Source organism: Pelodiscus sinensis, chromosome 10 (assembly GCF_052426305.1).
Source record: "Pelodiscus sinensis isolate ZL-2025 chromosome 10, ASM5242630v1, whole genome shotgun sequence".
Classification (NCBI taxonomy): Eukaryota; Metazoa; Chordata; order Testudines; family Trionychidae; genus Pelodiscus; species Pelodiscus sinensis.
Window position 1 is genome coordinate 7156155 of NC_143061.1, and position 23721 is coordinate 7179875.

General features: G+C 54.8%; 1 protein-coding gene across 1 annotated transcript in view; it reads left to right on the plus strand.

Annotated features, from left to right (window-relative positions):
- DVL3 (dishevelled segment polarity protein 3) overlaps positions 1–23721 on the plus strand; it is a 55221-nt gene that overhangs the window by 27026 nt on the left and 4474 nt on the right. Inside the window, exons 2-12 of the mRNA XM_075938116.2 lie at positions 10061–10130; positions 16322–16443; positions 17192–17298; positions 18126–18261; positions 18547–18640; positions 19073–19142; positions 20086–20225; positions 20402–20478; positions 21628–21695; positions 22112–22162; positions 22278–22427. Coding sequence (XP_075794231.1) covers positions 10061–10130; positions 16322–16443; positions 17192–17298; positions 18126–18261; positions 18547–18640; positions 19073–19142; positions 20086–20225; positions 20402–20478; positions 21628–21695; positions 22112–22162; positions 22278–22427 — 1085 coding nt within the window. The remainder of the gene's footprint in view (positions 1–10060; positions 10131–16321; positions 16444–17191; positions 17299–18125; positions 18262–18546; positions 18641–19072; positions 19143–20085; positions 20226–20401; positions 20479–21627; positions 21696–22111; positions 22163–22277; positions 22428–23721) is intronic.

Below are 23721 nucleotides of genomic sequence, written 5' to 3' on the forward strand. Positions count from 1 at the left end.
GGCGATAGAGCAGTTAGAACGGGAGGTTTTGAAGCTTGAGGGGCGCGTGGCATCCGACCCCGAGGAACCACCCCTCCGCGAGGCGTACCGGGAGAAGTGGAAGGAACTCTGGGCCCTCGAGGACCACCGGGTCCAGGGTGCCTTTGTGTGATCCCGCATACGTCTCCTTCGAGATATGGATCGCAGCTTCCGCTTCTTCTACGCCCTGGAGAAAAAGAGGTGGGCAAAAAAGCATGTCACTGTCCTTTGGCAGAGGACAGCATCCACCTCACGGATCCAGAGGAGATGCGTGGAAGGGCCAGGACTTTCTACGCCAGTTTGTTCTCCCCGGATCCGACCGAATCCGACGCCAGCAAGGTGCTCTGGGCTGAGTTCCCAACGGTCAGCGCGAGCGACTGGGACTGGCTAGAGCTACCTCTTTGTCTGAGTTCTCGGAAGCCCTCCATCTCATGCCCACCAATAAAACTCCGGCATGGACAGGTTGACCGTGGAGTTCTACCACGTGTTCTGGGACGTCCTTGGCCCAGACCTCGTAACCGTTTGGGCTGAGTCCTTGGAGAGTGGGGTCCTCCCTCTGTCGCGCAGGCGAGCTGTGCTCACCTTATTGCCAAAGAAGGGGGTCCTCCGCGACCTTCAAAATTGGCATCCCATCTTGCTCCTCAGCACGGACTATAAAGTCGTAGAAAAGGCCATCTCTCTGCGACTGCGGTCTGTGCTGGTGGATGTGATCCACCCCAACCAGACCTACACCATCCGGGGCCATAGCATCTTTGATAATCTGTACCTGGTCCGGGATCTCTTAGAGCTTGGGTGTAGGGATGGTCTGTCGTTCGCCCTCCTGTTCCTGGACCAGGAGAAGGCATTCAACAGGGTGAACCATGGGTATCTCCTGGGAACTCTGCAGGCCTTCGGCTTCGGGCCACATTTTGTGGGTTTTGTCTGGGTGCTGTATACCCTTGCGGAGTGTTTGGTCAGGTTCAACTGGACCCTGACTGAGCCAGTCAGCTTTGGGTGGGGAGTACGTTGGGGTGTCTGCGGTTGGGCCAACTGTACGCTTTAGCGATCGACCCTTCCTCTGTCTCCTCCGTAGGAGGTTGCCTGGGTTGGTGCTCCAAGAGCCAGAGCTGCGGCTGGTTCTGTCGGCGTACACCAATGACGTGCTCCTCGCAGTCAAGGACCCAGGCGACCTAGCGTGTATGGAGGCCTGCCAAGTGATCTAATTGGTGGCCTCCTCCACCCGGGTCATCTGGGTCAAGAGCTCTGGCCTGGTGGTCAGGGACAGGTGGCAGGTAGGCTCCCTCCCACCCGCGCTTCAGGCCATCAGGTGGAGTGCAGGTCCGCTGCTCTATCTGGGCATTTATTTATCCACTATGCATCCTTCCCCGCTGGAGAACTGGCAAGGTTTGGAGGCTAGGGTGGGTGAGCGGCTGCGGAGATGGACAGGCCTGCTCCAGTGTCTCTCCCTCCGTGCTGGAGGGCGCTGGTGTTAAATCAGCTGGTCCTGTCCATGCTCTGGCACCAGCTCAACACCCTGAGCCCGGCCCCAGAGGTCTTGGCCAAGCTCCAGAGGACTGGGTCTCTGCAGGGGTTCTGTGCTCCACACATTACATTTCCTCAGCCTCGTGTCCTGCCCTGACAGCAAGTGGATGGACTATCATAGTCCTGTTTGTGGGCAGCGGTAATCAAAACGTCTCGTGGGCCACACAGAACCCCAATGGGCTGCATGTGGCCCAACCCTGTCCTAGAGCACTTCTCACCCCACTCTGCATTACAGTGCATGTGTGTCTCTTGGGCGTAACATGGAGTTCAGTTGGAGGGTGTCTCAGTTATGTAAGTTCCTTCAAGGAATACAGATGTTACCTAACAATTCAGTCAGTCAACAAAGTATCTTTTCTGCTATCCCAGCCCCTTCCACCCCATGCACCTGGCACACGTTTGCTGATACACATGAGGTGAAGAAATGTTGATGGAGTTTTTGAAGGCCCTGGTTTATGACTGCAGAGATCTCAAATCACCTAACCCCATCTGATATGCTTCCTTTGTCCCTGGAGCTGAGTCCTCTGTCTCTGACACATAAGTGTCATTGCTGGCATACAAGGACCCTGACTCGGGGTCCCGCCGTTCAGAAGGCTCATACCACAGCATTGTCTGGGTTTGATCTCTGAGGACATTTCATATTTGCAACTCCATCTCTTTTCAGCAGTTATCCTATGTCAGTGGTCCCCAACGCGGTGCCCATGGGCACCATGGTGCCCGCTGGGCCATTTCTGTGCGCCTGCCGAGTGATTGGGGCCAGCCCCGCCCCCGGGCACGTGGTGCATGGGCGGTGCTGGCCCCTGGGCATGCAGCGTATGGGTGGCCCCACCCCTGGGTGCATGGTGCAAGGGCTGTGCTGACCCCAGGTGCGTGACGTATGGGCGGTGCCGGCCCCTGGGCGCGCGACATATGGGCAGCCCCACCCCCAGGTGCATGGTACATGGGCTGTGCCGGCCCCGGGCACGCGACGTATGGGCAGCTCTGGCCCCTGGGCATGCAGCGCAGGAGCGGCGCCGGCCCCAGGCGCGCAGCGCGTGGGTGATGCCGGCTCCTGGCGTGCGGCACAGGAGTGGCGCCGGCCCCGGGAGTGCAGCACATGGGTGGCACCAGCACTGGGCACGCAGCATATGGGTGGTCCTGCCCCCGGGCACGTGCGCGGCCCTGCCCCCGCGTGCCAGACGCATGTGCGGCCCCACCCCCGAGCGCCTGGTAGCCCCAAAAGGTTGGGGACCACTGCCCTACGTGATTGTTTGGCAAAGAGATGTCACAGCCTGCTTTTTTTTGGCAGTAGCATCTGACCTCGTAGAAGCGTTTGAGGGGGATATAGCTGTAGTGATAAGGGCCATGATATTTTTATATAAATGCACAATTACTATAGTTAACCACCATGCAGGTTAATGGTGCTGAATGAGAGACAAGACCTGCTTCCTGCACTATAGAGCCGAGGCTATTGTTCTGGAGAGCTAAATAACATTTCAGGGTTGTTGTTTTTTTTAAGCCACTGAAGCATAGGGTAATGGTGTTGAAGAATAGCATTGTCTCCTGGTTCTCCATTGTTTTTTTGTTTTTATGCTGGGCAGAGTTAAGGTTATGTGGTGGGTCTAAGCTGTGCATCTTACTTTCTAATGTTTGCGGTTTTGTAATATAAGGTTACGCTTAACATTGAGTTCTGTGGCCTTTCTGATGTTTGAGAAGATGCCACTGTTCCGTGGAGGTTTTTCCCAAAAACTAAATTAAGGTTTTTGCCCGTTAATTTCCATACATTATTTTATAAAGCCTCTCTGATCTCACTGTTCTGAAGTTTTTGCTGATCGTCAGCATGAAATTGCCATCGCTCAATTATATCTCCTAGCTCCCTGCCTCTCCCTGAGGAATTCCTTTCTATCCTTGGTATTTACATGATTGGTGATTGAATTATTGCCCCCTTCTTCCTTTCTCAAAGCCTTCTCCCCTCACCTATGCAGATTTTGGTTCTTGAATCTCTTACCCATACGCGATTCCCCCTTTGCTTTTGATAATTTCTGTAGCTACTCTCTGAACTTTTTAGTTTATTGTTTTCATTCAGATAATGAGGCTTCACAGGTGAACACAAGATTCCAGATGGTGTGATCCAGAGCTAGCTACTCTCATCCCCAGGTCCCTGAATGTTTCTAGGTTCTGTTTCCCACTGAACCTGTCTCTTATTTCCCCAGATGCATTAGCTTTCCTGCACATCTCTGCTAGCCAGTGGGCCCTGCTGCAGTGACTCCCATAGCTCCCCACACTGCTATCCCAGCAGGAGGCTCTACAAGGACAGGAGAGGCTAGGACTCAAAACAGCTGCATTCTAGGCTAACTAGAAATGGCTCTGGAGCCCAGGGGAAGGGCTCCATTATGGACACAGGCCAGCAGCCCCCAAGTATATGCCGCCTCTTCCCCCAGCTCCACCTCTGCCACCTTCCCCCCACCCTTCTACCTATTGCTAGTCGTGGTCACAAGTGTCCAGTCCTGGCCTGAGGGGAGGCAGGGGCTGGGTGCCTCAGGCAGCTCACCATGGCTCGTGGTCCCCCCCTGGAGCTGTGGGGAGCTTAGCGCAGCGGATGCAGGAACACGTCCCCCGCGAGTGGCGAGGGTTTCCTGTATATGAAATCCCTGGGATTGGGTCTCTTCAGAGAACTCTTTACACTCCTCTTTCGTGGAGTAATGGGCCGAAGATAAATCCCAGTGTCCTTTCCCCACAACTACTAGCAAGCAGGAAATTCCTTGTTTGGTCACCTCTGCCGATGGAGGGGCAGGGAGGGCAGACTGGAGGGTGGCGCTGGGGAGGCACACTTGGCTCTGCTGCAGACAGAAGGCTGCAGGAGAGTAGGGGTCTGGCGAGGGCCTGAGCTGGCTTCCTCGCTTCCCTCTGGCCTCGCAGACTGCCTCTGCCCCTCCCCCACCCGCCATGGGAGCAGATGTGCTCCTCGTGTCAGCGCCTCCGCAGACAACTGTTTCACAAATATCCAACTCTGGCTTCTGCAGCCGCGGAAGTGTCCCCCCTCCCCCAGCCTGGCTCCATGTGCCGTTCGCCTCCATGTCACTAAGGGATGGCGCTTGAATCATCCGCCCACTCACCCTGCCGCCCCCGGGGCCCTCCTTCCTGCAGGTCCCTTTGCTGGCAGTGGCAGTACAGATGTGTGAGGAACACTGCCCAGGGCCAGGCACTGCTGCATGCAGGGTGCTCCTCTGCCTGTGGCTGCTGCTGCTTCCAAGTGCCCACAGGTTGGGCTGAGGCACAGTGTGTGCAGTTTGTGGCTGGCAAATTGCTACGGCAGGCAAAGCACTGCGGGTGTCGTAGCTCGGGGAAGGCCGCGTGCTCTCAGGAGTGCGGGTGGTGCCTTCATTGAAAGCAAGATTCCCTCATTCCTGTCACACCTGGGTTCGGTGCTGCCACATACTGACCTCACACCATGTCTGTGGCTCTAAGGGAGAGGTGGCCTGAGAAGGAGACAGATCCCAGCCCTGTGGACTGCTGGGCTTGGTAAGTTGTGTGGGTTGCAGAGCCATTGCAGTCTGCTCGGTGGCGTATGGCCTACGCCACCCTCACTTGGGCAAGGTTAGAGCTGCCCGCTAATAAGAGTTCTTGTTGGATGGGAGAGATCATTTCTCAGCATGCCCCAGAGCTACGCAAACCTAGTGTGCCTGTTAAACCCTTGTGGGTATGAAGTCAGCCTGCCTTGTGCACAGAAAACCACGGGGAGTTCTCTTGGGATCAGCCTTGTTCTGGCAGCCTGCTGGACTCCACAGGGCTGCCGTGGTTCCCACTAGGTAGATGGGTCCATAGAGAGTCAAAGGTGAAAAGCCCCTTTCAGTCTTATCCGGTACTTTGGGAACCCTGTAGTATGACCCCATCAGCTGAGGACTCTCCCACAGGAGACATGCGGCCGTGACCTTTGTGGCTTCCTCCAGGGTTGTCCTGTGCATCCTATCGAGAACAGATGTGGCATTGCACACAGCTATCGGGGGCTGCCCAGCTCAGGTCTGACTGATTCGGGACAGTGTGAGAGGTAGAGGGGAGGAAGCCCTTCACTCCATAGATCTGCTGATGCCTCTCAATTCTGAGCTAAGAGCCTAGGGCTAGAATAGCATGGAGAGCTGGGCAATCAGGATTAACAGGTGTCGGCCAAACCGTGTAGGTGGGGAAGGTTGTTTGGTTCAGCATGTATCTGACTAGCTCACTGCTATTAGCCTTTACTCTGGAGATTCTAAACATGTATTTTATTGCATGCTGGAATCCTAGTGGTAAATGTGATAAATAATGCAGCGTAGGTGCAGGTTATGCCAGGAAGTGAGGGGCAAATTGGGAGGAGCTTGTCCTTATACTAGGGGGAAGAAATCCACTGCCAGTCCCAATACGAATCCTGAAAGGTTTGTTCCCTTCCTGGAGCAACTGTGTTCCTTCTGTTTCTCTGTCGATCATGGGAAGCAGATCCCTGGTGGGACATGACATCTGAAATTGTGGAGTCTTCCCTCTCACCACTCCCTTCCCCACAAAGCCCGTACAGTGCCTGTTCGGTTTGTTAGTCCCTCCTGGCTGTGGGTCACTTTGTCCCTGCCCGTGTGTAGCACTGCGCCTTTGCTTGCATCTGGGGCTCTGTGCCCCTGAGGAAGCTACAGACAGGACTGGAAATTGGCTCTGCCTGGTGCTCTCTCTAGGAACTGGACGGAGTCCAGTCTGTGAGGATGTTAGTGCCACCAAAGGGGAGGGGGAGGAGGCATTGGAGGAACCTTCCAGCTAGTGAGACCAACTGGCCTGGGTGCTGAAAGAGACTGGAATGTGCCAGCATTTGACACTTGCTCTGGAGCAGAGCCATGCTGTTAGTGTCCGTGGTAGACAAGACAGACTAGAGGAAGGAGCTTTAGGTTGGCAGACTTCTAATCCCAGGTTGGCCGCTGGCTTGCTGTGTGACCTTGGGCTGGCTACACCTTAGAGGAGGAGGGTTTTGTCTGCTTCGGAGTGCTAAGTGTTCTCATCTCCTGGTCTGTAGATGCACCCTCCTTTGTAACTAAGGGATATTGGGCTGTTGTGGAGACCCTCTCTTCCTCCCCTCCTCCACCCCTCTAGTTCCTTAGGAACCACTGGTTCTCTCCCTTGGGAAGATCTTGACATTTGTGTGTTGACAGCCAGTGATGATCTTGAAATCCATTCGGTGACTTCCTTAATGGGAGTGTGTGGCACTGAATGGAGTAGCTCATATTGCTGGTAGGGTTGGGGAGAGCCTGTTCCCCAGACTTTGGCAGATAGCATTGTCCATTTGCCTTTGGCTGATGTTTTAAGAGTGCAAATGAAGTTTCTTCTAATTTCAGCTGCTGTCTGAGCACCCACCCTCCCATGTCCCAATGTGATCTAAGTGGCCAGGTTGCACTGCATGCTGGGATGATGGGTCATAGTCCAAGGAAGACAGCTGCTTTCAGTTTTTTATTTTCTGTAAGTTCATGGAAGCCCTCAGACACCTGAGATGCTGACGTGGCTTGTGTGCCTTCTTGCTTTGCTGTAATAGTTACTTCCAGAGTGGAGTAATTTAAATCATCAGTCTGAATCATGGTTTAACTAAACAAGCAAGAAACCCTGAACTCCATCATATTTAATCCTATTTTAAATTTGTACTTTGTTAGTTCTTTTACAAAACAAAAAAAGAAAAGGTTCGCTCTCATTGGTCGGGAGCTATTTAAGCATGTAGATTTGCAATGAAGTATGACCTTTTTACTAAATTATATACATGTATAGTATATATAAACACACACACACACACATGCATTTACTTAAGCCAGAAGTGGAAACCATTTTTTATCATGGGTCAGTGATCCATAGAAAAAATTAGTTGTGGGCCACATGCAGGGCCATGGGGAGGGCAGAAATAAGAGGTTCGGGGTACGGGACGGGGCTCCGAGCTGGAGACTGGGATGAGGAGGGGGGTGAGGGCTCTGAGTGGAGACTGAGAGCTGTGGATTGGGGCTAAGGATGAGGGGTTTGGGATCTAGGTTAGGACCATGGGGTTGACAGTGCAAGAGCAGGTTCAATGCTGAGGCAGGGGGATTAGGGTGTGGGAGGAGGTTTGGGGTGTGGGCTCTGGGAGGGAGTTTACAGTTTTGGGGCCTGGGCTGGGAGGAAGTTAGGGAGGGTTCCAAGCTGGGACAGGAGATAGTGGTGCAGAAGGAGATTCGGGGTGTGGGCTATAATTAGGCCACACTTGTCTTGGGTGGCTCCAGGCTGGTGGCACAGTGGGTTTAAGGCAGGCTTCCTGTCTGCTCTGGCTTCCCACTGCTCCTGCAAGTGGCCAACATGTTTAGCCCCTAGGTGGAGGGGCCAGCCAGTTCTGCATGGTGAATGCTGCTTATACATACAGGCGGAACCCCTACAGCTCCCATTGGCTGCAGTTCCCAGCCAATGGGAGCTGCGGAGCTGGCGCTGGGGGTGGGGCAGCATGTGGAGCTTCCCTGTTTGCCCCAGCACCTAGGGGTCAAAGAACAGACTCAGGGCTTCTGACCTGCCATGCAGCTTGTCACAGACCAGATGAAATGAAGCAGCAAGTTGGAACCTGTAGTTTCCCTACCCCAATTTAAGCAATTATGTAACCAGGCCTGCCAACATGGGTCCAAAGGGTGCAACTGCACTGGGCCCAGCGACTCAAGACGGCCTGGGGCTCCTGGCTACTGCTGCACTGCCTGGAGTCCCGGGCCCTTTAAATTGCCATCAGAGTGCCACGCACCGCAGTTTGGGCAGCACAAAGAACTCACTGCTCCCTTCCCTGCCCCTTCTGAGAGTGTGGAGCTGCTGCACCCTTTGTCTTCCCCAGGCCCAGGGCGGCTGTCAGCTCCCCTTCATGTAACTTAATATATATTCAGAATCTACATTTTTACATTTTGTGTTATGTTAGAAAATGGTAAATGATACATTTTTTTATTTACTAGATAATTAACTTTGTATGTGTCATTTGTGTCAAGCTACATTTGGATAGAGATTGGAACGCCATTAAAAATGTTTAAAACCAGCTTTTGAAAACTGTTTTTATTAGCTGAATAAAATCACCTGAAGTGTTCTGGATATAGAAAGAAAGAAAGATTATCAAACCATAATTTGCATTTAAAACTGATTTGTTAAATGAAGGCACTATTAACTGTAATAAAGTGAAGGATGGTTTCTGATCACTGTAAGCCAGACTTTCAAAGATATTTGCAGGTAGGTGCTAGGGCTATAAAATCCTGGTTGATCAGTTAACCTGTTAACCTATTATAGGGGGGTTGCTCCTGCAAGTCCAGGCCTGCCACAGGTAGGGGCTGCTCTAGTAACCATTAGAAGCACCTACTAGGGATGTGGTGTTAATTTAGGTAAAATAAATGAGTGTTGTCATGACTCGGTCACTGTCCAACATTAAACATTGTTACCCAAAGTCTGGGGTTTGCCTTAGTACTATGGCAAACACAATTACAATTTCTTTTATTAAAGAAACAAAAAAGAAGGGAAAGTGGTTCAAGTATTTGAAATGTAAAGCATTAAGTGAGGTTTTCATTGTAACAATTCCTGCTCCATGTCCCTTCAATGGGATTTTAGAACCTGGTGAGAGTTGTCTCAATGGGAATTTAGCACCTAACCTGCTTAGGTTCATTTGCTTAGGCACTTCTCGGCATCTAAGTTCCTAAGTACCTTTGTAACCAGTTTGTCAACTTGGAATCAAGCCAAATAAGACAAATATTCTCTGCTAGCTAACCTGAAATCAATAATAACGAAGGCAAGAGCTTTTCTGTACAACAGAAAGTACTGATGTTTAGAAAAGTAGAGTGCCACATTGGCTCCATTGCACAGACTGTAAAGAATACCAATAATTCATGCAATACATGGCATTGTGACGTCTTTAAAAAGCTTGAGTTGACCTCAGAAGATAGAGGTTATTCCCCAAGTCTGTTTAAAAAAAGCAGCACCTTTTAACACTTTAAAATTTGAGGAGGGCTCATTGTAGCATATGATTCATTTATTTTAAATGATTTTCACTGATGTTAGGCTGTAACACAGCTAGTCACAATTGCAAATGTAAATTACAGATTGAGTGCATTTAATTTTAAGTTTAAAAAAAATCCCATTTTCAAATGGTTTTACTTAGTGATTTTTATGCTCCCGGGTTGCTTGTCTCCATTGGTTTCTCTCCAGGCATCACCCCTCCCCTCCCCTCCCCACGTCACCCCGCCATTCTCTGGGTTTTGCTGAGTTCACTGAGCAGCTCAGGGTACAGAGCAGCTGGAATCCCTATAGCCTCCAGGATTTTCCCCATCCCATCAAACCTGCATTTGGCTCTGTTTCTGAACTTGCAGTGAGGGCTTCTGCTACCAACCCCATAGGGATCACAAATGACCCTGCAGCTCAGCATGGGTGCCTCTGTGACTAGCAGGAGTTCCTTGTCCCTGCTCATCTCCTGCCCCATGACCAGCCTGGTGTCTGATCTGAGGGTTCAAGACTGCCTTAAGCCACCCTTAGCCATGTTTCTAACCTGTCCCATCTCTTTTCACAGGGTGGTGAAGGAAGAAATCTCGGATGATAATGCCAAGCTTCCCTGCTTCAATGGCCGGGTGGTGTCCTGGGTAAGCAGGCATCTTGGCTGGAGGCCTGTCTGTCTGTCTACTTCAGACAACACAACTAGCTCTGAATAGTCCCATTGTACTGTCCCAGAGAGAGCACTAGGACAGCTGTGCTTTGTACTGAAGAAACACTAACTGTAGCTGAGCTCCTGGACTGGGGACACCACTTTCCATCCTAGTCCTGAACCCTAGAGCAAGATTCCCCCGAAAGCTCCACACTCGCTACGAAGCAGTCCTGGGGATACAATAATTAAAAACACGAGTCAGGCCTTTTTGAAACTACTTCCTAGGGACACTGCTCCTAGCCTGTCTAAGGTTACCAGTGTGCCCCAACAGCAGGGTCAGCTTTCCAAGGTCCACCACAGACAAATGTAGCAAAAGGCGCCGACGAAGAGGACTGGGTTTGACTGTCCTGAGGACTGAAGGTACTGCGTGGGTAGCCACAGGGCAAGCTTTTCTCTCTGTCCACACCAGGCACATGCCCTCGCCCTGGAGGGGACCCCCTTCTTGGGATGCGTCGGGAGTTTAGTCTACATAGGCCACTGAGCCTTTTTTGTCCCCCCTCACCACTGCTACAACTTATGCTAGTTGGGATGCGGGTATCTGCCTGCTAGAACCGAACCTGAAATCTAACAGCTCATTTCCTGGGGTTACCAAACAATCCCCAAATAGAAGCCACCATCAGGCACTTGCAAGCCACCTGGGCTAGATTAGACCTGATGGCTCCCAGCACAGGTCAATTACACAGAGTCCCTGCCTCAGGGAGCTTCTGCTATCAGACAAAGGGTAGGAGGAGGCTAAATTGGGAGGAAGGATGGGGAGCAGTAAGGCTGGGGAAATATGAGACCAACCAGTTGGGTGTCTGGAGCATGGGCTGCTGCATGCATTGTCCCTACTATGAGTGTGTCTGAAAGAGACAACCATGTCGCTGAAGTTAAATCCTTTGTGTGTGCAGGGAATGGGGCCCTCTCTCCAGGCTGTCACACAAACACTTGGCCTTTTTATAGTTGTTGCCGAACAGTTTGCAGTTCTCCCTCTAGTGGCTTGCTGGGCGCCTGCCCTGCACAGAGCTTGTCAAATTCTCCTGTCTCTGCAGTATTGATTACAGCAGCATCTGTCCACAGACAGCCCTCGTCTTCCCTTCCCCAGTTGCCTTTGTTCTTACTTGCTTGGTCAGGGGAGCCCACAGGCTGCCAGCCCTCTGTTCCCCACTCAGTTACTTTGCCATGCTTCTAAATGTGGCTCACATGCATGCACAGCAGCTGGCTCCTTTCCCCACCTCCCCCCACCCCCGGGTGGATTCAGGACCTGTGCTGAGCAGAGTCGTCTCATGGGTATAACACAGTTTGGTTTGATCTCCCTATAAAGACCTAGTCTGTATTCTCTGTGGTAGCACCTGACACGGCTATAGCTGGGGCCTGAGTTAGTTGGACTCCTTGCAGGGCAGAGACACCTGGAGTTAGCAGTGGCTTTCTGCCCTTGTGTGTTGTGGACAGTAGCACTCTCCACTCCCTTTGGGCATAGCTGACACCCCTCCCCCACCCGAGATTCCCCATCAGTTGGTGGCTTAGGGAGCTGTGTAGTCTGTTCTGCTGTTGCCAGACAGGCTGGAGTGAGGCTATTTCAGGAATCTAGTGCTAATTTTAGTAGGGGGGATTAAGTCTGAAGCCTTCCTGGGAGCTAAAGAGACAGGAAAACTGCAGGAGTGTTACTGAAACATTCCTTGGAGGACAGCAGTGACCGACACTCGACTGGTGCTGTTAGACTGCTGCCTGGATCTAGACTAGGGACGTGAATGTTTAACAGGTGAGGTTTACTGGTTAAGGTTAACCAGTCAGGGCTGGAGCAGCTCCCTGCCTGCTGCGGGAAGGGGGCTGCTCCAGCCCCACAGAGAGCCAGTTACAGTCAGGGGCTGATCCCACCCCACTGGTGCAGCCCCTGCCTGTGGGCGGGGGCCACTTCAGCCTTTGTGGAACAGTCCTCCCCGTCCACCACCTCTTTAATCAGTTAACACAGCAGCTCCCGACCTGTTTTATACCGCGGACCGACAAACCCATTCACAAACTTTTGGCAGACTGGTAACATTTTATTTGCATATTTGCGTATTCATATGCGAATAAAATGTTACCTGTCCACTAACTCACTCGCCTGTTGACCCCATCCAGCCAACCCTGGTGCTCTGTGTCTCTGTATTATGAAATGTGCCAAACCTATCATCTGATAGCCCCTCTATCCCACTAACCCCATTACCTCACAAGTCTGTCTTACCAAACCTGTCACCCCAGTGCCCACCGTCTCCCGCTTCCCAACACCACCTGCTGCCAGCTTCCTTTTGTCGACCACCTCTGTCTTGCCTGAATCCCATCCTGCATCTGCTGTCACTACCAGCCTTGGCATGCTGTGTCCCAGCGACCCCTCACTTACATTGACAACCTTCCATTTCCCTGGATCCTGCCCCACCGCTCTGTGCCCCCTGCCCCTGCCCACAAACTCCATGACTGCCTATTGTGCCAAACCCAGATCCTGCTACACTGACCCTGCAGCTGCCTGTTCCACAAGCTCTGAGGCCCCCCGACCCTGCTCAGACATCCTCAGGTCTGCTGCCCCCTGAGACAGAAGCATGAGCTGCGCCACACCTGGCTCCATAACCACTGACCCACTGCAACCCACCCCCTCTAATCCCTGCCCTCCCTCAGCCCCAGCCCTCCCCCCTTAACTCCAACCCAACCCCTTGCTCCCCAGAGCCTAACATCCTTTGACCCCCACTCCATGTCCTCTGATCCTTTAGCTTCTGATCCCCACAGCCCATGCCAACACCCTCTTGCCCTGTGACTCCACCATGTCCTCACCCAATGCCCCTTTGATCCCACCCCGCCCTCCCCAGAGCGAGGCTGCCCCCTCTAGTGAGTGTGACCATTACTGCCGCACAGGCAAGGAGTGTGGCTGCTGGCAGCGCACGCATGCCCTCCTCCTGCGCCCTTCCTCCCCAAGAGCGTCTCAAGCCCTCGTGGGTTGAGGCAGGGAGGGAGCACAGAGCCTGGGTCGGGTCACCATCTTACCTGGGTGGGAAGGGGAAGAGGGAGGGAGGCACCCCCTGCTCCGCTGCCTCCTGCTGCCGCCTCAGCCCCAGCACCACTGCCAGGCCAAAGCAGCGGTCACAGCTGCTGGAGCTGAAGCCGGCTGCTGTGTGGCAGCAAGCCTCTGCAAACAGCTGGCTTCACCTCCAGCAGCTGCCGCGGGTTGGCAGCCAGCGGTTTGCAGCCCAGTGCCGGTCCGCAGACCGGTGGTTAGGAACCGCTGGATTATCCAGTTAAACGACATGATTAACCCATTAACTCCGCGTTTCTCAAACGGTGGGTCCCGATCCCCCCACCCCCGGGGGGGTCATGAGCAACCTAGAGGGGGGTCGTGGTATCACAAAGTTCGAGAACTTCTGCATTAACCAGTTAAATGGGGTTTTACATCCCTAATCCAGACCTCTGTCTGTCTAGTTATTTCTCTGGCCCATTCCCACTGTGTTTAAATGCAGAGGGCCATGGGTGAGCTCTTATCCCACACAGTCCTGCTCTCCTGGGCCTCCCAGCCTCTCATCCCACCTGTGCTTACCTGGGCGCTCCTTTCCCTGCTCTGAATATCTGCAGTGCCCTCTGCTGACAGGAAGCAGGGCTGCATGTGGATTTTCCACAGCAGCATCAGGGAAGAGAGGCTATGATGGTATCAGATGCAGCAAAACCCAGTTAGTTGCCAGCCAAGTCCTTCCTTTGCCACCCCTGGTGATATTTCCAGCACTGTGTTCTCTAGAGTTTTATCCAGGCCTGCAGTGGAGCATTTTCTGCTTGTCCTGTGATCGGGCCCTGTCCCCTCCCATGGCTAGTGAAAAGTAGAGACCTGGAGCCCAGTTGATCGAAACAAGTAAGATCAGGGCCTAGTAGTTGCAGGCCTGGTCCCTCTCACCTCGAGCTTTCTTTTTCTTGCTCAGTCTGTCTCCAGACGTGCACCAGGTTCTGTTCTAGGGCTGGTGCCTCACTGAGCCAAGACCAGGGGACGGAGTCAGGACCCTCTTCTTGGGCCTGCAGGGCACATTGGGGCAGCCAAGCCCAGTGTTGCAAGGAGGAAAGAGTGGAAGCTGCAGGGTTTGCAGTTTTGGTGACTGACAGAGGCTTGATTTCTCAGGTGCTTCACCCTTTCCTTGGGGGGGTGCTCACTTGGCTGAGAGAGGAGCTCTGTTCCCACAGCCTGTTACTATTTGGTTGTATTATTGTAGTGCCTAGGGTCTCTGGTTGTGGACCAGGACCCCCTGGGGCTAGGCAATGTGCAAACAGACAATCCCTGCCCAGAAAATCTTGCAGTCTAAATAGAGCAGACGGCGGAAGAGGCAGAACACACAAGCAGAGCGAACGGTGTTGATGGCAGCAAACCGCATTGTCTGTCTTGGTTGGGCTCTCGTTTGAGGGGTGGATCAGCTAAAGCATAAGTAGAGGGGACATTGAAGGGCTGGGGAAGGAGAAAGACAGAAGGCAACAAAGAGGGTAGGAGGAGTGATGGTGAGGGGAACGCTGAGGCCGAGGGAGTGTTGGAGCAAACAGCCAGTCAGCACAGGGCAGAGAACGTCTAGGGAAAACTGTGGTCAGTTCCCCAGACGCCCAGTGGTCCCTGCTTTGCCTGGCTACTCTTTTTGTAGCTTTCTCCCTAGCCCATACGGCCTTGGTTTCCCCGTGAGGCCATTGATCAGTCCACATGGGAAAGTGGCTTTTGGCCACTCTTCTAGGCTACATTTAAGTGAGTGACCTAGGTTTCTATCACTCCTACAGACCACATTTGGGAATCACGCTTAAACGTGGTTCCAGCTAAACCGCTTTCAAACACAGCATGGCAGCAGTGTAGAGGGCTGTATCCAGGTAGCAACTGCCTCAGCTGGAGACATCTTCAAATAACTCCCAAAGTGGACCAGCCAGTTGTCCCTGCCTGGGGTTTGCGGCATTGGTGGCGACAGGCCCCGTATCCTATTCTCTGAGCCTGGGCCCAGGCGATGGTGGATGTTTACACTAATGCCCATAGGCCCCAATCTGGATTTCATAGAGCTGGAAGAGACCTCAGAAGGTCATCAAGTCCAGCCCCCTGCCCTAGGCAGGACCAATCCCAACTAAATCAACCCACCCAGGGCTTCGTCAAGCCGAGACTTAAACACCTCTAGGGACGGAGACTCCACTACTTCCCTAGGGAACCCATTCCAGTGCTTCACTGCTCTCCTAGGGAAATAGTTTTTCCTAATATCCAACCTGGACCTCTCCCACCACAACTTGAGACCATTGCTCCTTGTTCTGCCATCTGTCACTACTGAGCCTTTCTCCAGCCTCTTTGGAACCTCCCTTCAGGAAGTGGAAGGCTGCTATCAAATCCCCCCTCACTCTTCTTTTCTGCAGACTAAACAAACCCAAATCCCTCCGCCTCTCCTCGTAGGTCATGTGCTCCAGCCCCCGAATCATTTTTGTTGTCCTCAGCTAGACCTTCTTCAATGCGCCCACATCCTTTCTATAGTGGGGGGCCCAGAACTGGACACAATACTCCAGATGTGGCCTCACCAGAGCCGAATAAAGGGGAATAATGACATCTCTGGATCTGCTGGAAATGCTCCTGCTAATGCAACCTAATATGCCATTAGCCTTCTTGGCTACAAGGGCACACTGTTGACTTCTATCCAGCTTCTCATCCACTGTAATCCTCAGGTCCTTTTCTGCTGAACTGCTACTTAGCTGGTTGGTCCCCAGTCTGTAACAACGCTTGGGATTGGGCCTCCCTGTGCTTGGTGCTGTCCCAGAACACATCCCATCTAGGTTACTTCATGGCTAGTATAGCACAATATTGTGCAGGGCACAAAGCCCAGGTGCTTAGTTTCTGTTCTGGGCAAGGCACTGAGCCACTCTCAGGACAGGTTACAGGCTGTGCCCACGGGTCACTGGTCGGACTGAGGTTGTGGAATTGCAGAGCACTTGGAACAGTCAGGATGGAAAGCACCGTGGGGTCTGCTCCCTGGCGGGGATCGGGTCTGCCCTCCTCCTCCTCCACCACCACCAGGGGCTGGAGAAATGGTAGCCCTGATTGGTCCTGGAGCCAGTACAGTTGTAACCGTCCCCCAGGCTGAGGCTCTCACCCTGTTCCTGAGCCGCTTTGTTCCCTGTCTCTCCTCTCCCCAGCTGGTGTCTGCGGAGGGGTCGCACTCAGACAGCGGATCCGTCTGTGCCGATAATCAGCCGGAGCTGCCACCCTCCATAGAGCGCACCGGGGGCATCGGAGACTCCAGGCCCCCCTCCTTCCAGTAAGTCACTTGGGGAGCATTTCAGTGGGCTTCCCCTGCACAGGGAGTCACGTGAGCTCTGAGCAGGCAGTGGCCACAAACTGGGAAGGGGGAGCGTGATGAACGGGCAGGGGCTGGGTTCTTACCTAAGCAGTGTGCCTGGGAGGCCACCCGGCAGCAGTGGGGCTGGGAAGGGAGTGCTAGGACGGGGTCCCTTGGGTGGTGGGGCTGGGGATGGAGTAACAGGCACTAAGACTGGAGTTCTTTGGTCATTTGACAAGCTGCAAGCAACAGGAGGACTCACCGCACCTGCTGCTGCTTTGATCTCCCATTGCGAGAGCCCTGCAGGGATATAAAATTTTGGAATCCACATCTGTAGCTGCAAAAATGAGCTGCAGGTATCTGCATACACATGTGCGGCTGCCGATCAGATAGCCGTGGATTTGCAGGGCTCTGCGCATTGCCCAGCCCACATGACAGGCTTCCGTCTCCTTTTTCTTTTTACAATGGTACCCGCTGATTTTACTGAGGGCTTGGCAAGGAGTGCGGAAGCTGCTCTCCCCACCCCCGTGGCCTCCTAGCTCCATCTCATTGTGGGACTAAGATTACCCCCCCCCTCCCGTGTGTGCCTCAAAAGTCAGGGGATAACCGGAACTAGGGTGTGCGGAAGTGCAGTGTAGCTGGTGCAGGTCAGAGCAGGGATGAACGGGCCCTTCGGGTCCGATGGGGAGCCACTGAGTGTTCGGTTGGGTGTGTCATTCCTCTGCAGCCCCAACACCGGGGGGAGTCGGGAGAACCTGGATAATGAGACCGAGACAGATTCGGTGGTTTCATCGCAGAGGGAGAGACCTCGCCGGAAAGATGGACCTGAGCATGGTGAGCCTCGACCACCTGACTAGAGCCCCTGCAGGGCCTGGCTGGGGCTCAGGGAGGGAGCGGCTGCAGGCATACTGGCTGTGAGGGAAGAGCTGTCTCCATGGGGCTGCCTGCTGTACAATGAGGGTCAATCCCTCAGCATGAGCGGCAGGACCCCAGGGTGGCAGCCGTGTACCGCTGCTGTAGCTTGCCTCAGATCTCCCTCGAAGTTTGGACATGAGGGGCAGGAGGGGTGGACACCTGGATACCACAGGGGCAAAGACGGAGCCCCACTGGGCCAGGTACCTCTCTGTTGCCGTACTTGGGGAGAGGCTGCTTCCCAGCACCTACAGGCAGGACGTGTGTCTACAAGGGGCAGTGATGAAGAAGGTCCGGGGCCTACCCGCACCCTTTGGGGCTCTAGTTCCTCTCAGTGAAAGGCTGGGGAGTGGTTTCCAGCCTGGCTGGTGCTGCACTCTGCCCACAGCCTGGCACCTCTCGCCCCAAGGCACCATCTCTGAGCAGCCTTCCCAGCTCTGTAGGGATCGTTGCGGCTTCAATCCTTGCTCCCAGTGGCTCGGTGTCACCTTCCCCGTTATCTAGAGAGGCAGGGAAGTTGTAACCTGGAAGAGATGAGGAATGATCCAAGAACGGAGGGGACACCACAGCGTTCCCTGGTGCCAAGACAGGGTGTGTGATGCCCAATTCCTCCCCCACCCCGAAGGAATTCTTTGGTGCCCAAGTGAAGCGCTAAACCCATGTAGTGCTCCTACAAGAGGCAGGGCCGCATCTCTGCTGCAGGGTTGTCTCCCTGTGTCTCCTGTGAGTGTTGACCTCTCTCTCCCCAGCCCCCAGAGTGAACGGGACAGCGAAAGGGGAGCGGTGCCGAGACGTAGGTGGGTACGAGAGCTCCTCCACTCTCATGAGCAGCGAATTGGAGACCACCAGCTTCTTCGACTCGGATGAGGATGACTCCACGAGCAGGTAGGAGAGCGTGCAGCCTGGGGGAGCACGGACACCTCTCTCCCTCTCTGTGCTAAGGAGATGCCAAATCAGGTCACATCAGCCACGTGTCTCAGGGCTCCTCCCTCAGCTGAAGGCGCTCAATCCAAACCAGCAGCCCCCTCTGCTTTTCTAGTCCTCTGCTGCCCCCACTCCTAGCTCACAGCGTTCTCTCCTCCTGCTCCTCCTCTGTGGCCATCCCGCTGACCAGTCTGTCTTCTCTTGACCCCTGTGGGCAGTGGGGCTGACTGTCTCCTTTGCTGGCAGGTTGAGCAGCTCGACAGAGCAGAGCAGCGCCTCCCGCCTGATGAGGAGGCACAAACGACGCCGGCGGAAACAGAAGGCCCCACGCATCGAGCGGGTACATCTCTTGGGAGGGCTGTTGCAAACCTGGGGCTGGGGTTTCCCTCTGCACTCCTGTGGGGGGCTAAGCTTCGCCCTGGCACCCACGAACTCAGCCAGTAGAGTCTCCAGCCACTACAGATGGAGCCCAGGGGCTGAGAATCTGCTGGCAAAGGTACCACAAACTCTTCTGGGTCAGTGCTGCTGCTGGCACCGAAGGTCTCTCTTGTCCCAGTCACAGAGGGTACGTGTGGGATGCAGCCACCTATCGGTGTCTGAGCTTCCAGCATTGGGCAGGGTAGGGTCTGAGCATGGGGACAGCACTTCAGGGAATAGAAAGGGTGGGGGGGGGGGAGGGATGGGACAGCAGAGAGCCTGGGGTCAGTGGAGAACAGGCTGGGACTGGTGCGTGGGCCAGGGAGATGTTTCATTGTGCCTCATTGTGTTGCAGTCGTCGTCCTTCAGCAGCATCACAGACTCAACTATGTCTCTGAACATCATCACAGTCATGCTAAACATGGGTGAGTGAGAGACTCTTGTTCTGTGGGGGCCTCAGGCACTCCAGGAGTGAGACCGGGAGATGCAGTGGGTAGCAGGCAGTGGGGAGGTAATGAAGGGAGAGGGCCCCTGAGGAAACAGATTGGTCCTGAAGCATTGGTCCCCTGAAAGATGTGCCAGTTTGTAAGGATTTGGTTGGGATCAGGATTGTTTGAGGAGAGGAAGGGGGGAGGGTTAGGCCCTGGGATTTGGTGCAGGATAAGTTGCAGCCTCTTCTTCCCCCAGCCTTAGCTCTGCTACCTTGGGGTATGCCTAGACAGTGTTGCTCTTTTGGGATACCAGAAGTGTCCCGAAATAACAACGCCGTGTCTTTAAAAGTGCCTGCTATTTCCCAAAATTGCGGGTGCACTATTCCAGCGTCCCTGTAACCCTCCTTCCACGCTGTGCAGACAGCGGCAGATTTCAAGATAAGCTCTTTCGGTTTAGACTCAGAATAAGCTATGCAATTTGTGTTGTGTACATTGGGTAGCTTATTCCTACAGCAGGGTGCAGTCTAGACACACCCTGGATGTCCCAAGTGCCATGTTACTCCACTGTTGCTTCCCAGCTGCATTTTGTCTGGGAGCCTGAGGGGCCAACATGCACACGGGGAGGGCTCCAAATGTCTCTGTGTCGAGGTGAGCGGTGCCCTTCCAGTGCTTCAGGGCCAGAGGCAAGGGAGGAGCCCAGCATGGTAGGTTTCATCTCTATCTTCCCAGGGGAAGGAGGTGGGGAGCAGGCAGAGCATTAGGAGGCTGAGGAGATCGGGGCTGACCTGGGTGGAGTTGGGAAGGGAGAGCCAGAAAGCCCCTAGAGGGGTAGGGAGGGTGGTGATGTGGCAGTGGCAGAAAAGCCTCACGCGCATTGGCCCTCGACAATCCCCGTCCCTTCCTGCTCTCACTGCGCCCGTTCTCCCCTTACCTGCAGAGAAGTACAACTTCCTGGGCATCTCCATCGTGGGACAGAGCAATGAGCGTGGGGACGGTGGCATCTATATCGGCTCCATCATGAAGGGGGGCGCCGTAGCGGCTGACGGCCGGATCGAGCCCGGAGACATGCTCTTGCAGGTACAGTGCGCCTCGCCGCGGAGGCTGGGACAGGGACCGCGGGGCACTCGGGGCAGACGGGAGCCCCTGCTCGCAGACTGACAGCCAAGTTGCAGAAGGCCCTCCCCAAAGGAGGGAGCTGAGTCCAGCCTCCAGCCATGTCGCAGGGATTCAGCTGCTCGCTGCCTTGTTTGCAGGTGAATGATATCAACTTTGAGAACATGAGCAATGATGACGCTGTGCGTGTGCTGAGGGAGATCGTGCACAAGCCGGGGTAAGTGTTTTCCTCCACCTCACCCACTAGCTCTCTTGTCTGGGGCAGGTGGCCTCCAAACCAGTGTCTCCTACTACAGGCCCCTTTGCTCTGCCTCATAGATATTGGTGGTGCAGCTAGCCCTTGGGGTCTTCGAACAGCAGCCCCTTGCAGTGCTCGGCAGATCCCCCATCCCACCCCTTATGCTGGGTCAGGGGAGGTGGCCCAGGGCTCACAAACGCCCTGTCCTTATTGGTATCACTGACTCCTGGGTTTGAGATGAATAACCTTGAAAGAGTCCCAGGCAAGAGCTGGAGCTGGGAGAGTCTCTGTGGTCAGGTCATGAGCCAAGTGTCCCAGCACTGGTCCCTTGTCTCTAGTGAGGCTGGGTTTGCCAAATGCCCCTGTGGTTCCCATTGCCCACCTTGTCCCCACCTGTGCCACCTGCGTGCAGGTGATCCCCATCTGAGAGATCGGTGCTTCTATTTGAAATCCTGGCCCCGCCCACTTCTAGAGGCCACGCCCACAGCCTTGCGGGCGGGACCTCTGGACCCGGGACTCAGCTGGTTTTGTGGGACAACTGATGAAAAATAGGGTCAGGAGTGTGCAGGTCATGGGCTCGAAATGAAGGAACTGGATGGGGACACCGAGCAGAGAACCCGAGGCAGCGCTCACTGCTCCTCGAAGCTCTCTAGAGAGCCAGTGGATGCCGCCCCGAGGAACTCTGCCTGGATACGTGAAATAAGGGGGGAGCGGGAAGAGGCCCCACAGTCGCAGAGCACCCCCTCGTCCTGCATCCTCCTCCTGGTGTTGTAGATAACGAGGAGGTCTTGTGACTTCGTGGGGCCACCGATGGGGTGGACAAAAATGAATCCGTGCGGGGAGAAGTGCAGCTGGAACCTCGATGAGAGGTTCTGGAGGAGCCGGAACAGGCTGCAAGGAGGTGCACTCGAAGCAGGCACACGCCAGGTTCTCCCTCACGCTGCAGAAGGGGCAGGTGCCAGAGATCGGGGTGAACACACCCGTGCTCCTGGCCCCAGACAAGCCTGTACTTACCCTACCTCCAATGGAGCAGGCTGTGCGACCTGTAGGCCAGCGCCTGTGAGAGCAGCCTGGCTCTGCTGCTTGCTGGCTTGAGTGCAGGTTGCAAAACGGTTGTTTCTGCTGCAGGCCCATCACCCTGACGGTGGCCAAGTGCTGGGACCCCAGCCCCAGGGGCTGCTTCTCGTTACCGCGTAGTAAGTGGATTGCTGACGCGCCCTTCACACTGGTGCCCAGCCCATGGGGGCCTCTCCGCGAGCACCTGCTTGTTTGCTTCTTCTCCTGCTTGCTGAATGGGGAGACTGAATGTGGGGTAGCTGGGGGTTGTGTCTCTCTCCTCCTGTGGTGGCCACAAGACCCCCAATGCAGGCCTTTGAGCCCTGCAGTCTCCTCCTTGTGTCCTACAGTCCAGAGAGCTGAAGTCCCCCACTGCCCGCCCTCCTCCCCCACATCATGCCTAGGACGTGCTCACTGAACCAGGGCGGGAGGGTCACCTGCTCGGAGCTCCAGAGGAAGGAGAAACACCCCCAAGATCGCTGCCACTGAGCCGTAGGGGGGACACTCTCCCTCGGCGCCCCTCTTGCTGACCCTCCCTCTCTTCTTTCTCTCCCAGTTGCTCCCCAACGGATCTGGGCTGGGCCAGACTCTCCGTGCTCCGATCCGGGTGAGTCCTGGCTGATGCTGGGGAAGGAAGGGGCTGCCCAGGACGCCCCTGAGAGGCAGGTATCACGAGGGAACGATTCTCAGACTGCACCTGATTGTCTCTGCCTTCGCTCTAGGTGAGCCCATCCGACCCATCGACCCGGCAGCCTGGGTTTCCCACACAGCAGCGATGACCGGCACCTACCCGGCGTACGGTATGAGCCCATCCATGAGCACAATCACTTCCACCAGCTCCTCCATCACCAGCTCCATCCCAGAGACCGAACGTAAGTCCCTGTGTGCTCCCCCCACTGCATGGCTTCCAGTCACCTGCGCTGTGCCTGCCGGCACCCCAGCCTGACAGGAGCAATACATCTGCCTGGGCAGAAACCAGAGGTCAGGGAGGGCTAGGAAAGGGGGAGCCAGGGACCAGCAGGAGTGGGGACTGGAGGAACAGCAGCTCCCTCCGGGCAAGGACCAGGCGTGGCTGGAGGGGAAAATCTCTGCAGGCAGGCGCCTGGGGCTGGCTAGGAAAAGACCCTTTGCCCAAAAGCGCTGGACAAGTACAAGCTTTGGGTGAGCACATTCAGGTCAGTTTTCCTGCTCTTCAGACAAGGGCAACAGGAGAGGCAGGGTGCAGGCTCAGTGCCATGGAAACATTGGGCTGGAAGGAGGCTTGAGGGGTCATTCCCCCCACGCTGAGGCAGGGCGAGTAACCCTAGACCGTCCCTGAGGAGGAGTTATCCAGCCTGGACTTAAAAATCTTTCCAATGACGGGGATTCCAAATCCTGCTATGGCCGCCTTTCCCAGAGCGTCGTGAAGGTACGGCAGGACTGAGCTGCCAGTCAGAGGCAGGAGGCGGGAGGAGACGAAGCTAGTGGGAGGGGAAGTGATGTCAGCCAGGCAGGGAATGCCTTGGGAAAAGTAAGTGGGGCCAGGGAGAAAGGCCCTACTGGGCCTGCATGAGGTTGTGCCTCTTTAACCAGAGGCTTGTGGGAGGGAGAGAGGATGGAGCTGGGACTTTCAGCTACAAGCAGGTAATTCAAAGGTAGCTGTAAGAAGTTGGGGGGCCTGGTAACTCACAGGGCTGGGGGCCTGGAGCCAGGCAGCCCTGTGCTGAAGTGTAGAGCCCCCTTCGGCTCCATCCTGGTCGGGGTAGTTGGCAAAGAGTGAGGTGATTACCCGATGGGCACCTGATTCCTCTAAAGACTGAACAAGCTCAGGGGAGCAGGCTGGCTTCTGTGGGAGGTTCTGCAGCAGATGCTCAGGCAGGCAGCCTCCACAAGGGCTACAGGAGAGCTGCCAGGAGCTTGCTTAGTCAGGGGGATTGTTGAGTTGTGTTGTGGGGGTTTGCTGATGGTTGTTGGTGCCACCAGTACCGGGTACTGAGAAGAAAGTGACACTGGTTCTCTCCTGAGCTAGGGAGACAGGCCTTTCTGGCAAAGCTGGAAGGTGCCAGTTCGATTTCCCAGCTAAACCAGGATCTGGTACAGAGCAGCTTTTAGTTTTTGGTTTGGTTTTGCATGGGAAGAAAGCTGACGAGATCTAGACCAGCGTGTTGGCCAGTTCCTCAGTGTTAT